The sequence below is a fragment of the Gopherus flavomarginatus genome, chromosome 12 (genome assembly GCF_025201925.1).
Source record: "Gopherus flavomarginatus isolate rGopFla2 chromosome 12, rGopFla2.mat.asm, whole genome shotgun sequence".
NCBI classification, from domain to species: Eukaryota; Metazoa; Chordata; order Testudines; family Testudinidae; genus Gopherus; species Gopherus flavomarginatus.
The window spans coordinates 42,371,957-42,389,552 of record NC_066628.1 but is presented as its reverse complement, the minus strand read 5'-3'; the positions used below and the strand labels follow the sequence as shown (position 1 = coordinate 42,389,552).

At 44.5% G+C, this 17,596-nt stretch overlaps 1 protein-coding gene across 3 annotated transcripts in view; it reads right to left on the bottom strand.

The window, feature by feature from the left end:
- The window catches only part of PCTP (phosphatidylcholine transfer protein), a 97,108-nt gene that overhangs the window by 19,234 nt on the left and 60,278 nt on the right, over nucleotides 1–17,596 (bottom strand). For 2 of the 3 annotated variants that reach the window (XM_050920139.1, XM_050920140.1), the window contains exon 1: nucleotides 4,834–4,979. The exons of the other annotated variant lie outside the window; for it this stretch is intronic. In XM_050920139.1, coding sequence (XP_050776096.1) covers nucleotides 4,834–4,974 — 141 coding nt within the window. In that variant the 5' untranslated portion in view covers nucleotides 4,975–4,979. Of the gene's footprint in view, nucleotides 1–4,833; nucleotides 4,980–17,596 lie in introns of those variants that run through there. 3 annotated transcript variants of the gene reach the window in all.

Below are 17,596 nucleotides of genomic sequence, written 5' to 3'. Positions count from 1 at the left end.
TGGGTGGTCAAGAGGTTTATCATCACAACCCCTGGCAGGAGACAGAACGCGAACAGCTCCCCCTGCTGAAAACCTGCCAGAATCAAGCGGTACGTGAACTATTTCAGAAGTCCGCAGCTCCCCTTCCTAAGGATGCTCACAACATGAGAGCCACATCACTGCCCCTTCCTCTGGCCTTACTAACAGGTAGTGCAAAGAGATCTGCCGGAGCATTTCAAAAGCATCCTGCCCAGCTATTGATCACATTGTCATTGGACACTCCCACACTGTCCCAGCTGATCAGGCTAGGTTTCCTCCCAGCCCAACTGCCAACTTTGCTACCATAGCACACTCATCACTTCTTCCGGCACCTCAAGTGAAGTTTTTACAGCACTCACATGGAAGGGGGGAAAAAAAATAAAAAAAATAGCAGAATCAAAAGTGCCATCGCATTATTCCCAAGAAGTGTCCCGGAATGTTAGCTTTTGGTACTCAGCACAGTGCAGAGGACTCAAGGTCGACTTGCATTACAGGCTGTTAGCAGGAGGTCTCCATAAGCTGTTCCCCAGGTTCTTCCTCACTGTGCTTTGCTTGGCAGCCTCCACTCAAGTGCAGAGGCAGGAAGGGAGAGCTGAATTTTGCACATTAGGGAGGTCTGTTCTTGGAAAAAGACAGACCGGCAGAGAGATTTAATGTTGACGAGGAAAGACAGCCATCCCCAAGTGAGAGAAAGCTCAGGAGGAGTTGGAAAGGGAGAAGGACCAAGGGACTCATGAATAAATGCGGGAGGCTCCCATTAATTCCAGATGTTGTTGACTCTAATACTGTACCTAACCCTCAAGCCAGGCTAAGGATGTTGTGTATGCCAAATACAGAGAGATTTCCTCCAATACTAGACCTCATTGCCCGAAACCCTTTATAGCTGTGGCCAGCGAGTTGCTCTCTAGTGTCATCTGTTGTGGAACATCTTTACTCTCAAATAAATAAATGCCTGCCACAAGTGTAGGAGAGAAAGGGCATGTTTACACTTACCTCCGGAACGATCGATTCAGCAGCAGACGATTTATCGCATCTTCACTAGATGCGATAAATCGACTGCCGAGCACTCTCCAGTTGACTCCGGTACCGGAGTCAGAAGCATAGGCAGAGTCGACGGGGGAGCGGCAGCAGTCAACCTACCGCAGTAAAGACTCTGCGGTAAGTAGCTCTAAGTACGTCGACTTCAGCTATGCTGTTTTCATAGCTGAAGTAGCGTATCTTAGACCGACTTAGCTCACCCCCCTCCCACATGTAGACCAGGCTAAAGAAAGCCTGGAGCACTGGGCCTGGTGCAAGATTTGAGGCCTGAACCAGAGGCTATGAACCAAAGTCAGGCTGTGTATTAAACAGATCCTTACAAGTTCACTTTGTCGTACGTTAACTTGGCAAAGTTGTTGCTAGCATACCAGGCACTAGATATTTATGGAAATTCATTCCAGAATGCTAGTACAGATACATCCCAATCTAGTACAAGAGAAGACGGTTTGACAGAATAATGAATACGGACGTTTTGTCCGAAATATCAGGAATAAGGGAAGGTTTAAAAAAAAAACAAAAACAACCCCACAGATGTCATGAAACATGTAAGGTGGTATGTAAACTGTTTATCCCAGTTGTTTCTCTCAGTCTACAAATGTTGGGGTACCTCATCTTAACCCTTTGTGTGGCCAGCAGAAACTCCCGCCGCTGACTGAGCTGCTCCTTGCCACTGGGTACTCATATGTTAGTGTACCTGTAGCTCCCATGGAATGCTAGCACTGTTCCTTGGGGGCAATAAAGCTGGCCAAGTGCCTTTGTCATCGAACTGTGCCAGTAGTCTTTCTTTATGAGTAAGATCAAGGTCTACTGGATTAGCAGGGTACACTCTGCTAGTTCTGATAAGACCAGAGTTCCAAGGACAGAAGCACTGAGCAGCTGGAACAACATTCTTTAGCAACAACAAACAGTGAGAAATACGAGAAGATGACTACAGTGGCTGTGAGCAGAGACCAAAGTGATCCTCTAAAAGGCTTTCAACCCAGTCCTGAAGTGGAGATTGCAAGAGTGCTGATGATGGCTCTTTATAGAGAAAATTAATGCTAGTCCTCAGCAGGTCAGCCCAGGCAATTTAGGAAAAAGGCCTGCTAGAACTTCAAACTGGCCCAGCCTGATATGACCACCAGGCTGCCACTCCTTAGACTAGAGGGTTTTTAAAGCCCAATTTAATAACAAAATATACCAAGTTTCATAGCCATAGGAGCCAGCAAAGGGGAGAAATGGGGAAGAGGCCATCACTGCCAGCAATGTTCAGGGAATCAAGCTACAAAGCAGCTCACTGAGACAGTATAAACGTTATATATTGGTAGGTGGTCATTAATCAATTCTCTGTTACTGTTGTGACAGCCTCTGACCATATTTCTAGTCCTTCCATTTCAATTCAGCTTACCTACTCCTAGCAAGCTATTTGGATCTAACCAAACCTGGACCTGTTTTAAATCTAATTAAGTGTAACTGCTAAGGTAAATATATTTCCTAATTCAGTTTAGCTAAGTCTACCTTTCATAGTTCAAGATAATTTGTTTTGAGAATTAGTCCACATTTGATCTAGCTGGAAAGTGACACACAATTTGATTAATTATGCATTTTCAATAGCTCTTAGAGCATGCTGAATGATACAAGTTGCAATTAAGAGGCCACTGAAGCTAGAAAATCATATTTAAAAGCTATCTTTACCTGAATTACTGATAGCATAGATTATTAAAATCGATTTAACTTTTAAAGTGTCATTTATTTTTGATTATTTATGCCATTTACTTTTTATTTTATTTTATTAAGTTTTTAAAAAGAAAACAGGCTAGTTGGCTTCATTTCGGTCAGTTTCCAGCCAATTTCTCTTTCCCATTCTTGTGCACTACCAAAACATTGCAATATTCAGATTGCAGAGACAGTAGGAAACAAAACTGCTTCCACGGACTTTTTAAAAACAAGTTGATGAACAATTTTATACCAATACTAGATTCTGTAAAGCTTCACTCCACAAAGTATCATAGCATTTAATTCCAGTGCAACAATAGCACTGACCTACTAAGTATGCGATAAGAGGAATAACAAACTACAAAAATGAAGACATTTTGAAACCATATTCATAACTAATGTTTTAATAAGTCAGGAAAAAGGATTAGTTACCAAGTAACAATAAAGAATCACCTGCCACTAATAGAAAATAGCTATATTCAACTGCAAGCTAATTTTAAAGATAGATTCTAGCCTTGAACATTTAAAATGGAATTTTGATGCCCAGTTCCATTACAGTTAATGAGATCCTGGAGCAAAATCAACTCAGGCAGTTTTGGACATCTCAGCCATAATCTTCACTCAAAACCAAGAATTGAAGATTTTAATGCTGATAGGGGACTTATTTCAGAAATTTCTGAAGCTCTCCTTGATTTGGGGCCAGGATCTTGATGATGCAGCCAGCAGTAAACAACATCATGAGCTAAAAAGAGAAGGCGATGGAGACAGGACATGTACTTGGACAGTTATTAAAGATTCTAAGATCAGGAACAGACGGAGTAATAAGTCCCCTACCCTTCCTCCTTAAGGGAGCCACTGTCATTCTCCCCTGAGATAGATTTGTATTGGAGGGAAGAGGAAGGGGGAAGACAGGTATTTCCCTTGAAATCAGTAAACTGCTTCCTTCAGACTAAAAGGCTTCCTCTCACCAAGCAGAGTCCTTCATCAGGAGTTTCCAAATTACCAAGTGTGACTAAACTTTAAACTCTTGGTAATCTGCAGGCTCCTGCAGCAGCTTTTAGAGAAACAGGGGCAGCTTTCCCTATCAGCAGTAAATGGCATTGGCCTGACAGCTGCTTTCTGTGACCCAGGAGACACTGAGCAAATGGTATTAGAGCTCAAACAGATAACAGAGAGGTGTGTGGCACAGGGGGGCAGTTCAGCCTTTCTAGCTAATCAGCAGAACATCTCCTCACTTTTTAATATCTAGCTTCTTCCACAGAGAACATGGATACTCCTCTACAGAGGAGTTTCTAGGTGATAAATGGTCTCCAGCTAGCAGTCAATCCTACTTCCATTCAGTTATACCGATGACAATCACTCCTGCCTCCCATCAATATACAGGGGGACTGTTTCTCCCTAGATATAGGGGATACCCAGTATTCACCTGCTGTAGCTATAGATATGCACCCATAGACAAGGGATGAGCACTTCCCCCCTCCCCTGAATATAGGGGAGCCATCACCTGATATATAGATATCGTCCCCATTTATATAGGGAATGTCTCTATCCAGCATAGATACGGGAACTGGGTATAGCTTATGTATTGTGAATGTTCCCCATTTATGAAGGAAATGACCATGTTTTATTTATATATATGAAGCGCTCCCCTCTGCCAAACAATGGGGTCCTTCCCCTTTCCCATATGTAATAAGAATGCCCACTACACAGGGCAGGCCACCTTGCCCCACATACATAGGTGACTAACTCCCTGTACAGCTCTCCTTTATGGACTTTCGCCCTTTGCTCCGCATACACAAGGCGCACTTCCTCGTTGAGATCAAGTTTGTCCCTTTCCCCCATGAATATAGGGGGGTGCCCCCACTTCCCCGTGTCTCCAGTGAATGCCCCCCAAATAGGGGCCCTACATCTGCCCCTCCCCCGGAGGACACCACACCAACCCCCCCAGGTGGTGAATGAATGAACGCACGCCTCTCCCAGACGGGGCAGCTCATGCCTACAGGGGCCGCCCCTTCCCCCGTGTGCATGGGGCCGGCCCGGGGGGCTGCCCTGCACGCCGAAGGCGAGCCCGCGGCAGGGTACCTCGTCCTGGAGCCGGTAGATGCTGATGCCCATAGTCTCCACCAGGAGCTGCCAGGCTCCCCCTGCCGCCGGCGCCGGCTGGCTCAGCTCCCGGCAGGCGGCCTGGAACTGCTCCTCGGAGAAGCCCCGCTGCGCCTCCATCGCCCGGCTGTGGGGGCCGGGCCCGGCGCGCCAGGGGATAGCCCCGGCCGGGGCGGCGGCGGCCAATCGCGGGCCCCCGGCGCTCGGCTCGTTCCGGGCTCCGGGAGGCGGAGGCGCCGAGCCCGGGCTTGCGGCGGTGTCGGGCGGGGTTTCCTCGCTTGCCCGCCGTGCGTGAGACTCTCCCCCGGGCCTGTGCCTCTAGGGGGTCGGGGGGGCCACACAGCGAGTGTGAAAAAATGAGGGTGGGGGGTAATAGGAGCCTGTGTAAGAAAAAGACCCCAAAATCGGGGCTGTCCCTATAAAATCGGGACATCTGGTCACCCTAGCCGGGGGGGGGGGGGTATATAGAGGGCAGCCCTAGGCAGGCACAGAGGGGGCATTCCCTGCCCATGTAAGGTATATTGGGCTTCCCCCAATGGATATCGAGGAACCCCCCCCCCCTCGTCCTTCCAGGACCGTCCTCCAGCATACATACGGGACACGTCCCCCAAGGTATATAGGGGAACACCCCCCTCCTCCAAGCACTGCCTCAACATACATAGGGGATGCATCCCCCAAGGTATATTGGGGAACGCCCTCCTCTTTCCAGGCACTTGCTCCAGCGTACATAGGGGACATTCCCTGCCCATGTGTAGAGGGACTACTTCCCTCAGCATAGATAGGGGGGCACTTACGTATATAGGAGATATCTGTTCCCCCATCCAAGATATTGTGGGGCAGTCTCTTCCTCCCTGCCCCCTCCCAGTTTGTGTATAGGGTCACGCCCTCCCAACCCCATGTATAACTTTTGTGACACCTTAGAGACTAACAAATTTGTCTGAGCCTCTGAAACGTGTAACGCTGCCACCTCACCTATATAGGAGAAATCTCCCTCATGGGCCATTTGTAGGTAACTCCCTCCACATGTATAGCAGGGACACTGTAGCATTGCTTTGTCTGTTAAACAGTCTGTGGTGCAATTTCTAGGAACAAGTGCAAATGGTGTCAATGCAGTGCTATGGTTTAGAAATCAAACGGTTATAAGTAGAGCCTTACCAAATTCACAGTCCAATTTGGTCAATTTCATAGTCACAGGATTTTAAAAATTGTAAATTTCATGATTTTAGCTATTTAAATCTGAAATTTCACAGTGGTGTAATTACAAGGATTCTAACTCAAAAAGGATTTGGGGGGAGGGGGTTGCAAAGTTATTGTAGGGGCGGTTGCAGTACTGCTCTCCTTACTTCTGCACTGGTGCTGGCTGTGGTGCTGCCTTCAGAGCTGGGCAACTGGAAAGCGGGGGCTGCTGGCCGGGAGCCCAGCTCTGAAGGCAGAGCCGCCACCAGCAGCAGCACAGAAGTAAGGGTGGCATAGTATGGTATTTTCACACTACTTCTGTGCTGCTGGTGGTGGGGCACTGCCTTCTCCTCTGAATTTGGTCCCCAGTTTGTAAAGTGTTTTGGGGTCTCTCAGGATGAAAAGCAATATAAATACAATGGACATGTTGCTATGGCAGCCTGACACAGATAGCCACAGCAGCCAGGGGAGCAAGATGGGGCAGTGCATGTGGAATAGTCTCCATAGGCTGTACTGCTATATTAAATATTGTTCTGCTCACACAGCTCCTCCTAGATTCCCCTGCTTGGACACAGTATCTCTTAATTAAGAAAGATTCAAGCAACCCTGAGCTACTAACAGTGGACAAAGAATCAGTCTCACACCACCATTATCATCACCATCCCATGGATGGATCGCTAAATGCAAGCTTAGCAAATGTTAGTTCTCTCTAGTTTCCCTGCCTGATTGCTGGCTTCTTTGACAAAGAATCCAGTGATGTCAGATATCCCTCCCAGTTCTAGCTAATTGGTCCATAATCAGGCAGTGAGTCAAGGATGAAGGTTAACATGCAGCAAGAACAAATGCCTCTAAATGACCTTGATGGATTACGTGATCTCTTCTCTTGAAAACTCTTGGCAGTATAAATGGTTAATATGGGGACTGCTTAATGTTGTCTGCTACTTTACAGTAAAACTCAGATCCATGAAGATAGTTAGATTTCTAACATCCATGGAAATCAATGAACATTTGGAGGCTAAATACCTTTGTAGATCTGGGCCTAAGCGTTCTTCATTATATTGTCTGGATAACACTGAAGTGGCTAGTATCAGAGGGTAGCCGTGTTAGTCTGGATCTGTAAAAGCAGCAAAGAATCCTGTGGCACCTTATAGACTAACAGACGTTTTGGAGCATGAGCTTTCGTGGGTGAATACCTCATACGACCGCATCTGCTCTAACCCCTCAGACAGAGACCAACACCTACAAAATCTCCACCAAGCATTCTCAAAACTACAATACCCGCACGAGGAAATAAGGAAACAGATCAACAGAGCCAGACGTGTACCCAGAAGCCTCCTACTGCAAGACAAACCCAAGAGAGAAACCAACAGGACTCCACTGGCCATCACATACAGCCCCCAGCTAAAACCCCTCCAACGCATCATCAAGGATCTACAACCCATCCTGGACAATGATCCCACACTTTCACAGGCCTTGGGTGGCAGGCCAATCCTTGCCCACAGACAACCTGCCAACCTGAAACATATTCTCACCAGTAACTGCACACCACACCATAATAACTCTAGCTCAGGAACCAATCCATGCAACAAACCTCGATGCCAACTCTGCCCACATATCTACACCAGCGACACCATCACAGGACCTAACCAGATCAGCCACACCATCACTGGTTCATTCACCTGCACATCCACCAATGTAATTTACGCCATCATATGCCAGCAATGCCCCTCTGCTATGTACATCGGCCAAACTGGACAGTCTCTACGGAAAAGGATAAATGGACACAAATCAGACATTAGGAATGGCAATATACAAAAACCTGTAGGAGAGCACTTCAACCTCCCTGGCCACACTATAGCAGACCTTAAGGTGGCCATCCTGCAGCAAAAAAACTTCAGGACCAGACTTCAAAGAGAAACTGCTGAGCTTCAGTTCATCTGCAAATTTGACACCATCAGCTCAGGATTGAACAAAGACTGTGAATGGCTTGCCAATTACAGAACCAGTTTCTCCTCTCTTGGTTTTCACACCTCAACTGCTAGAACAGGGCCTCCTCCTCCCTGATTGAACTGACCTCGTTATCTCTAGCTTGCTTGCTAGCACACATATATATATATACCTGCCCCTGGATATTTCCATTACATGCATCTGAGGAAGTGGGTATTCACCCACGAAAGCTCATGCTCCAAAACATCTGTTAGTCTATAAGGTGCCACAGGATTCTTTGCTGCTTTTACTGAAGTGGCTGTTGTACGACTCTACAGCTGCCATGGCTCCAGCACCCTCACAAAAAATGAGATGTTTGTCTCACAAGGTTATTCCAGCAAGTAAAACTTTTAAATAAACTTGCAGTTTACATCTGTGGCCATGTGGGGTGGTGATTATAAATAAACATGGGTGCAAGCACTTCTGAAAGGAGCTGGTATGCTCTACTGGGTTAAGTTCTGTTTCACTTTTATAAAATGATTTATTATTTGTATTGCACTAGTGCCTAAGAGCCCCAGTCATGGCCCAACTGTGGAAGGCACTGTTCAGAGAGGAGTTTATTTTCTTAATGCTATAACACAAAAGAAATCCATCTGCAAATAACTAACTATTTAAAAACAGTGGGTCACTATTACATGGGTTGTGGATGGGGTTTCAATAGTGCCTAACTGATTTAGGAGCACAGATCCCATTGACTTGGGACTTATGCTCCTAAGTCACTAAAATGTGCTTGAAAATCCCACCTGATATTCACAATGTAAATTACCTGATTAAAAATCACACTGTGATGGATTCATGGGACCCAATCCCTAGTCCCAGTGAAGTCTTTGGACATCTGCCATTGACCTCAGTGATGTGGAATGGAACCAATAACTTGGAGATGAGAAGAGCCTCCTCCATCAGGAACTCATATGAGGACAAAACCCAAAAAGGTTGAAAACATGAGCAAACACAATCCTTGATCTTTTCCAGATAAATTTCAATGTTATTTATCTTGCACACCATTTCCATAGCTGAGAGAAAACTATCAGCTACTTTGTGTTTTCCTGTGTCCTGTGTCAGTGTGGCACTGATGCATCTTGAGAAATTCATGACAATAAATAAAGATTTGGGATTTTACTGGATTCAATTATTATGCATTCATTTACATACCATCTTCAATTCCGTTGTATTCAATTCATACCAAAAGTCTGGAAAAGTGTTGTATGGCCCTAAACACTCATCATACCTACAGTATGTGTGTTGGTATCTACATATACAAAGTAGAGTCTTTAGGAATTAAAATCTATTGTTGCTATTGTATTGTTGATCACATGAACTATAAGGCTTTCTTACACAACCCCATGGGCTTTCTAGCTGATTCATGCTCCATACTGAGGGCTACATCATCATAGGTTTGATATGGACAATTTTGTGAAGTGCTGCACACTCTCAATTCCTATTGAAGTCAAGGGGAATTCTGAGTGCTACCATCTCTCAGGAACATTCCCCCTTGTTTGCAGACTGGGACCCCCAGAAGTCATCATCTGATTTTTATGTCCACCCCAGTAAGACGCTGGGGAGTCCTGATAATGGTTAGCTTTATAGACTCATAGACTCTAGGACTGGAAGGGACCTCGAGAGGTCATCGAGTCCAGTCCCCTGCCCTCATGGCAGGACCAAATACTGTCTAGACCATCCCTAATAGACATTTATCTAACCTACTCTTAAATATCTCCAGAGATGGAGATTCCACAACTTCCCTAGGCAATCTATTCCAGTGTTTAACTACCCTGACAGTTAGGAACTTTTTCCTAATGTCCAACCTAAATCTCCCTTGCTGCAGTTTAAGCCCATTGCTTCTTGTTCTATCATTGGAGGCTAAGGTGAACAAGTTTTCTCCCTCCTCCTGATGACACCCTTTTAGATACCTGAAAACTGCTATCATGTCCCCTCTCAGTCTTCTCTTTTCCAAACTAAACAAACCCAATTCCTTCAGCCTTCCTTCATAGGTCATGTTCTCAAGACCTTTAATCATTCTTGTTGCTCTTGTATGGACCCTCTCCAATTTCTCCACATCTTTCTTGAAATGCGGTGCCCAGAACTGGACATAATACTCCAGTTGAGGCCTAACCAGCGCAGAGTAAAGTGGAAGAATGACTTCTCGTGTCTTGTTTACAACACACCTATTAATGCATCCCAGAATCACGTTTGCTTTTTTTGCAACAGTATCACACTGTTGACTCATATTAAGCTTGTGGTCTACTATGACCCCTAGATCTCTTTCTGCCATACTACTTCCTAGACAGTCTCTTCCCATTCTGTATGTGTGAAACTGATTGTTCCTTCCTAGGTGGAGCACTTTGCATTTATCTTTATTGAACTTCATCCTGTTTACCTCAGACCATTTCTCCAATTTGTCCAGATCATTTTGAATTTTGACCCTGTCCTCCAAAGCAGTTGCAATCCCTCCCAGTTTGGTATCGTCCGCAAACTTAATAAGCGTACTTTCTATGCCAACATCTAAATCGTTGATGAAGATATTGAACAGAACCGGTCCCAAAACAGACCCCTGCGGAACCCCACTTGTTATACCTTTCCAGCAGGATTGGGAGCCATTAACAACTACTCTCTGAGTACGGTTATCCAGCCAGTTATGCACCCACCTTATAGTAGCCCCATCTAAATTGTACTTTCCTAGTTTATCTATAAGAATATCATGCGAGACCGTATCAAATGCCTTACTAAAGTCTAGGTATATCACATCCACCACTTCTCCCTTATCCACAAGGCTCGTTATCCTATCAAAGAACGCTATCAGATTAGTTTGACACGATTTGTTCTTTACAAATCCATGCTGGCTATTCCCTATCACCTTACCACCTTCCAAGTGTTTGCAGATGATTTCTTTGATTACCTGCTCCATTATCTTCCCTGGCACAGAAGTTAAACTAACTGGTCTGTAGTTTCCTGGGTTGTTTTTATTTCCCTTTTTATAGATGGGCACTATATTTGCCCCCTTCCAGTCTTCTGGAATCTCCCCTGTCTCCCATGATTTCCCAAAGATAATAGCTAGAGGCTCAGATACCTCTTCTATTAACTCCTTGAGTATTCTAGGATGCATTTCATCAGGCCCTGGTGACTTGCAGGCATCTAATTTTTCTAAGTGATTTTTTACTTGCTCTTTTTTTATTTTATCTTCTAAACCTACCCTCTTCGTAAGCATTCACTATACTAGACATTCCTTCAGACTTCTCAGTGAAGACCGAAACAAAGAAGTCATTAAGCATCGCTGCCATTTCCAAGTCTCCCGTTACTGTTTCCCCCTCCTCATTGAGCAGTGGGCCTACCCTGTCCTTAGTCTTCCTCTTGCTTCTAATGTATTGATAAAAAGTCTTCTTGTTTCCCTTTATTCCCATCGCTAGTTTGAGTTCATTCTGTGCCTTTGCTTTTCTAATCTTGCCTCTGCATTCCTGTGTTATTTGCCTTTATTCATCCTTCGTGATCTGACCTAGTTTCCATTTTTTATATGACGCCTTTTTATTTTGTAGGTCACGCAAGATCTCAAGGGTAAGCCAAGGTGGTCTTTTGCCACATTTTCTATCTTTCCTAACCATCGGAATAACTTGCTTTTGGGCCCTTAATAGTGTCCCTTTGAAAAACTGCCAACTTTCCTCAGTTGTTTTTCCCCTCAGTCTTAATTCCCATGGGACCTTACTTATCAGCTCTCTGAGCTTACCAAAATCCGCCTTCCTGAAATCCATTGTCTCTATTCTGCTGTACTCCCTTCTACCCTTCCTTAGAATTGCAAATTCTATGATTTCATGATCACTTTCACCCAAGCTTCCTTCTACTTTCAAATTCTCAACAAGTTCCTCCCTATTTGTTAGAATCAAGTCTAGAACAGCTTCCCCCCTAGTAGCTTTTTCAACTTTCTGAAATAAAAAGTTGTCTGCAATGCAGTCCAGGAACTTATTGGATAGTCTGTGCCCCGCGGTGTTATTTTCCCAACATATATCTGGATAGTTGAAGTCCCCCATCACCACCAAATCTTGAGCTTTGGATGATTTTGTTAGTTGTTTGAAAAAAGCCTCATCCACCTCTTCCACCTGATTAAGTGGCCTGTAGTAGACTCCCAGCACGACATCACCCGTGTTTTTTACCCCTTTTAGCCTAACCCAGAGACTCTCCACACTTCCGTCTCCTATGTCCATCTCCACCTCAGTTCAAGTGTGTACATTTTTAATATATAAGGCAACACCTCCTCCCTTTTTCCCCTGTCTATCCTTCCTGAGCAAACTATACCCATCCACACCAACATTCCAGTCGTGTGTATTATCCCACCAAGTTTCAGTAATGCCAATAATGTCATAGTTGTATTTATTTATTAACACTTCCAGTTCCTCCTGCTTATTACCCATACTTCTTGCATTTGTATATAGGCATCTAAGATACTGGTTTGATCTTGCCTCCCAGCTTTGCCCTGACCCTCCTTCCTCTCTGCCATTATAGCCCGTGCTCCCGCCTGTTTCCAACCCATCTCCCAGGTCTTGTTCCCCACTTACCTGTGGGCTTTGCTCACCTGTCCCCATTGAACCTAGTTTAAAGCCCTCCTTACTAGGTTAGCCAGTCTGTGCGCAAATAAGGCCTTTCCCCTCTTCGAAAGGTGAACGCCATCTGTTCCTAGCAGTCCTTCCTCGAATAGCATCCCGTGGTTGAGGAAGCCAAAGCCCTCCTGGCGACACCATCTTCGCAGCCAGGCATTCACCTCCACGATGCATCTGTCTCTGCCCGGACCCCTACCTTCAACAGGAAGAATCGAAGAGAATACCACCTGCGCTCCAAACTCCTTAACCCGTACTCCCAGAGCCCTGTAGTCACTCTTGATCTGCTCAGTGTCACACCTCGCAGTATCATTTGTGCCCACATGGATGAGTAGCATGGGGTAGTAGTCAGAAGGCCGGATAATCCACGACAATGCCTCTGTAACATCTCGGATACGGGCCCCTGGCAGGCAGCATACCTCCCAGGATGAACGGTCAGGGCGACAGATGGGTGTCTCCGTCCCCCTCAGCAGAGAGTCTCCAACCACCACTACCCTACGTTTCTTATGAGTGGTGGCAGCAGACCTCCCAGCCTTAGGGGTACGAGGCTTCACCTCCTTAACTGTTGGGGGTGATTCCTTCTCTCCTGTATCAAGAAGAGCATAATGGTTATCTTTTACCACAGCAGGAGGGTTCACAGCAGCGGTGGAGCACTGCCTGCTGCTAGAAGTAACCAGCTGGCTGTGTCCACCCTGAGCCTCCTCCTCCACTGATGTGTCAGACACACCCTGAGGCATCTCCTCAGAACAGGTTGGGTTGTTCTGTGTGAGGGAATAGATCAGTCTCATACATTCACCATCCCTTCTGTGACCATGTCAATCCCTTTTAGGTTTAGAAGACATTAATAGATAGCTGCTCCCCCAGTTTGCCTCTTTATGGCGGGCTTCTTATATACATAGGAATGGAGAAGTGCAGATAAGCTATGGAAACTTTCATCTCTAAGGCACCAGTTTGAATCTAACCCATACTGGTATTTCCTGACAGATGTTACCGCCTGATTGTTCTTTGGTGGCTTCTGTAAAATGAGCTGCTGGCCTCAGTCCCATTGGTAGAAAACACGACCAAAAAAACCCCATCAGCAATAAATGGTACCCTTGCTGGCAGTCCCCGCAAAGAGGTAAAGATTTTAATGGATCTGAGACTGAATTATCCTCTCAACCCTAGAGACAGTTGGTCTACACAGGGTTGAGGCATGTTGAGTTTGGGAAGGGATCATACTTCACGGCTGTCTGTGCTGTAGCTACAATATTCCATGACTAAACTGAGGGTGTTGGGTTCAAATTTTAAAGAGTAACTAGTGACTGGGGACATATTTTGGGGGTGGGGGGGCAATTTTTGGATACCCAAATTGAGACACCTTAAAAGGGCCTGATTTTCAGAAAGTGCCGAGCATCCAGCCACTGTAAATCAGCTCCAGTAGGGAATCCAAAACCTCAAGCATCCCAAGTGACTAGCCACTACTGAAAATCTTGGCAAAGATCTTATTCCCCTGTTCTGGCACCTTTCATGAGCAACACATTCACTAAATCAATTGAATAGGAAAGGGAGTGGGATTAAAATTTGTGTATATTGCAAATCTACATCATACTCAGAAACAGTAACTATACCATTCCCATACATAGCAATTTAATCATTTATAATAATAAGCAAATGTTTGTAAAGATAAAAGAAAATGAGGTTTGTTGTGCTGTGTAAAGCGGAGCTGCTTCTGGATCCAAAAGCAGGTTGATTGATAGACAGTGCCATGCACTGAAACGTGTGAGATTCCCATGTACAAGAGTTTGGGGCGTGGTTGGAATTTTGGAGGTGTTTTTTCAGGATGTTTATAGAAAATAGTTTTGTGGACTCTTTTATGACTTCTTGCAAATTACCAGAAAGACCAAAGTCCTGCAGAAAAGTCAGTAGTGCAGCCTTCCCCACACGGATTACACTCTGCACCCAAGGTACCACTTCTAAGAGTGAAAATGCCATTTAGTCACCGCGGCCTATTCAGTAACTACCTTCTCTGCTGGGATTGTCATCAAGAGAAGCGAGTAATGGCAGTTGTGATGCAGATACCTATCCACTAAGTATTGGATTGAGACCATGTCCATTTCACATAGAGAGGTCACCTACATTTAAGCACCTGAGCGTGAATTTCACTTCTTTGCAGAAAGCCAGCAGAAAGCTTTTGTACCATTTAAGCCCTCAAAATAGGTTTTAAGTGGAATTTAAGTGATGCATAATACTACACAGGAGTGAATATCATCCTAAATCCATATTTAAGTATCTAACTTCAATGGGGTTCCACACAGAGATAGCGATCCTTCTGCACAGAGCTCATTGCAGAATCAGGACCTGACCTGCACTCTAACTCAAACTGACTAGCTGCTGCCTCTTAGTACTAATATTTCTCTCTCTACTGGAGGCTTTCATTTTCTGAACTGCATGTGTAGGGGTTTCTCTCTTTCACTGTGGGCATTAATTTGTGACATGCTTTTTCAAAGACTCAAAAGAAAATAATGTTCACTTCCTGTGTGCTTCCTTTAATGGGTAAATAAACAGGAGCCAATGAGGAGCAAGCCACTTGATGGAGAGGAGGGTCACTCACTTTAAAAGTTAGGGCAAGGAAAGAAAGGATTAAAAGTATTCTCTCATTCAAAGCCATATAGCCAAAATATAAACAAGTCGATTTAGATCTTGATTTGGTTTGACAGATGCTTCTCTTTCCCGCTCCACATCCTAGAACTATCAAAGACTTTGAAATGGATGGAGAAAGATTTCTAAACATTTCCTCTAGTATGTGACAGAGTTCTGAACAAACATATGTGAAGCCCTGTGTTCTGCTAAAACAATTCTTTCTGCTCTAAAAGGCTTTCCTTGTGTTGAGCATTTGACTGTTTACATAGACAACACATAGGAAAAGTCTCCTTTTGAACTATAGAAAGTGTGCCTGTTCATTCTGACGGATCCTGTCCGGGGTTGTGTTCACCGGTGAAACTACAGGAGAAAGCCATAATGGGTACCAATGAGTGGAAGTTAAAGCCAGACATCTTCAAATTAGAAATAAGGCACATATTTTTAACAGCGTGGATTGACTAACCATTAGGATGAACTACCAGGAAAGTGCTGGATTCTACAAATCAAGACTAGATACCTTTAGCCAAACACAAGTTATTGAGATCAACACAGGAGTAATTGGATGAAATTCTGTAGCCTGTGTTATACAAGAGGTCAGATTAAAAGATATGATCGTCCCTTCTGGCCTTAAATCTATGAATCTATGTATCAATAGCCTTTGCTGCTCTCACACACCACCAAAATGCTGTTACTTAGCACGCAGGATTTCTACAGCAGACCTTCTGTCAGCCTCTAGGAACATAGGAACAGCCAGAGTTTATTCATTTAATCTTTGACAGTGGCCAGATGCTTCAGAGAAAAATGTAAAGCCTCTATTATGGACAATTTTGTAATATAATATCTGTCAGGGAAGTTTCTTCCTTAATCCAGGTAATTAGTGATTGGATTATGTCCTGAAGAAGCGTGAGTTCTCACACATTTTTCTCATTTAGGGACCAATCTTATTATTCATATTGGATAGGGCAGCAGTCTTGGAGCTAAAATACGTGAATTCTATTCCCAGATCTGTCACTGACCTGCTGTGTGACCTTGAGCAACTCACTTCATCTCCTTGTGCTTCTGTTCCCTTCCCACTTTTTGTCTGTCTTGTAAACTTTTCAGGCCAGGCACTGTCTCTTATTATGTGGCTTTGTTTGTTTGTTTACAGCAATGGCATGGTGAGGCCCTAGTCTCACCTGAAACCTCTAGGCTGTACTGTAGTACAGTAAAATAATTTACACCAGCATAGAAAATGCACTGAAATCATGTAATCTGCATGTTTGTCATAATACTTGTGCTCAATTAACGCCACCAACTGGAGAGCTGCAATGGAAGTGAAAGAATCAGAATGTTCTGCAACCTACTTCTACAAGGTTTTGGATTTAGCTTCTGGTAGCTCACATGCAGCCCTTGCTAACTAAAGGCAAATGTACACACAAGGAATGCAGCTCTTCCAATGTGAATGTATGTAAGTATAAAAGTAGTTAGACATAAGAATAATCACGTGCAGTTCCAGATGAAGGGCCCTGTGCTTCCCAGCGCATCAAGAGGAGCAAGTGAAAGTCAAAAAAGGCAGAAATGAACACCCTAGTCCTGCAAAGAACTTATGTACATTGAAGTTAATGGAATACCTCATCTAAGGGAGATGAAGAAAAGCCCTTAACACATTGCTGTCATACCAGGGTGCATCCTTTTAGAATTAGCAGCTCATCAATTTCATTGCTGGTGTGATGACATATAAAATAGGTGGTTCATGCAGACATTAATGAACAAGGCCAGATTCTCAACTGGTGCAAACTGATGTAGCAGCTTTAACTTCAGTGGAGCTGTGCTGATTCACCCCACATGAGGATCCAGCCCATAATATTGACTCTATGAATCACTACTTTTCCATCCCACAGCGCTCACATTCATCAGCAGCACAAGGACAACTTAAAACATATTTAAATACATTAAAATCAAAGATCAGTCTCCAAAAGTTCCAGAAAGCAAAATCAACTGGGGCAGAGGAGGGTGGAGAATCACAAAATGAAAAAAGCAGCAGGGGGTGGGGAAAAGGGAAGAAGAGGTGATTGAATATGGAGCCCATAATGGTCATACTTTGCTAGATAAATGAATCACTTCCTGCTTTGCTGTGACCCAGAGCCTGGGAGGCTGTTAATATGCAGTCAGAATCTCAAAGGCAGCCACAAAGCATTGCAAGTGCATCATTTAACAAGTGGAGAAACAGCATTGCTCAGTTTAGGGGTACCTCCCTCTGCTTTTTCAAAAGCCCATGAGAGTTTACACTGGGAGGACTTCAAACACTTGTGCATGATGTTTCCTCGCCTGTTGTTCCAGCAACAGCAGACTGCACCTCCCCAAAGCAGCTGTGTAAGTGCAAAGGTAGACCAGACAGG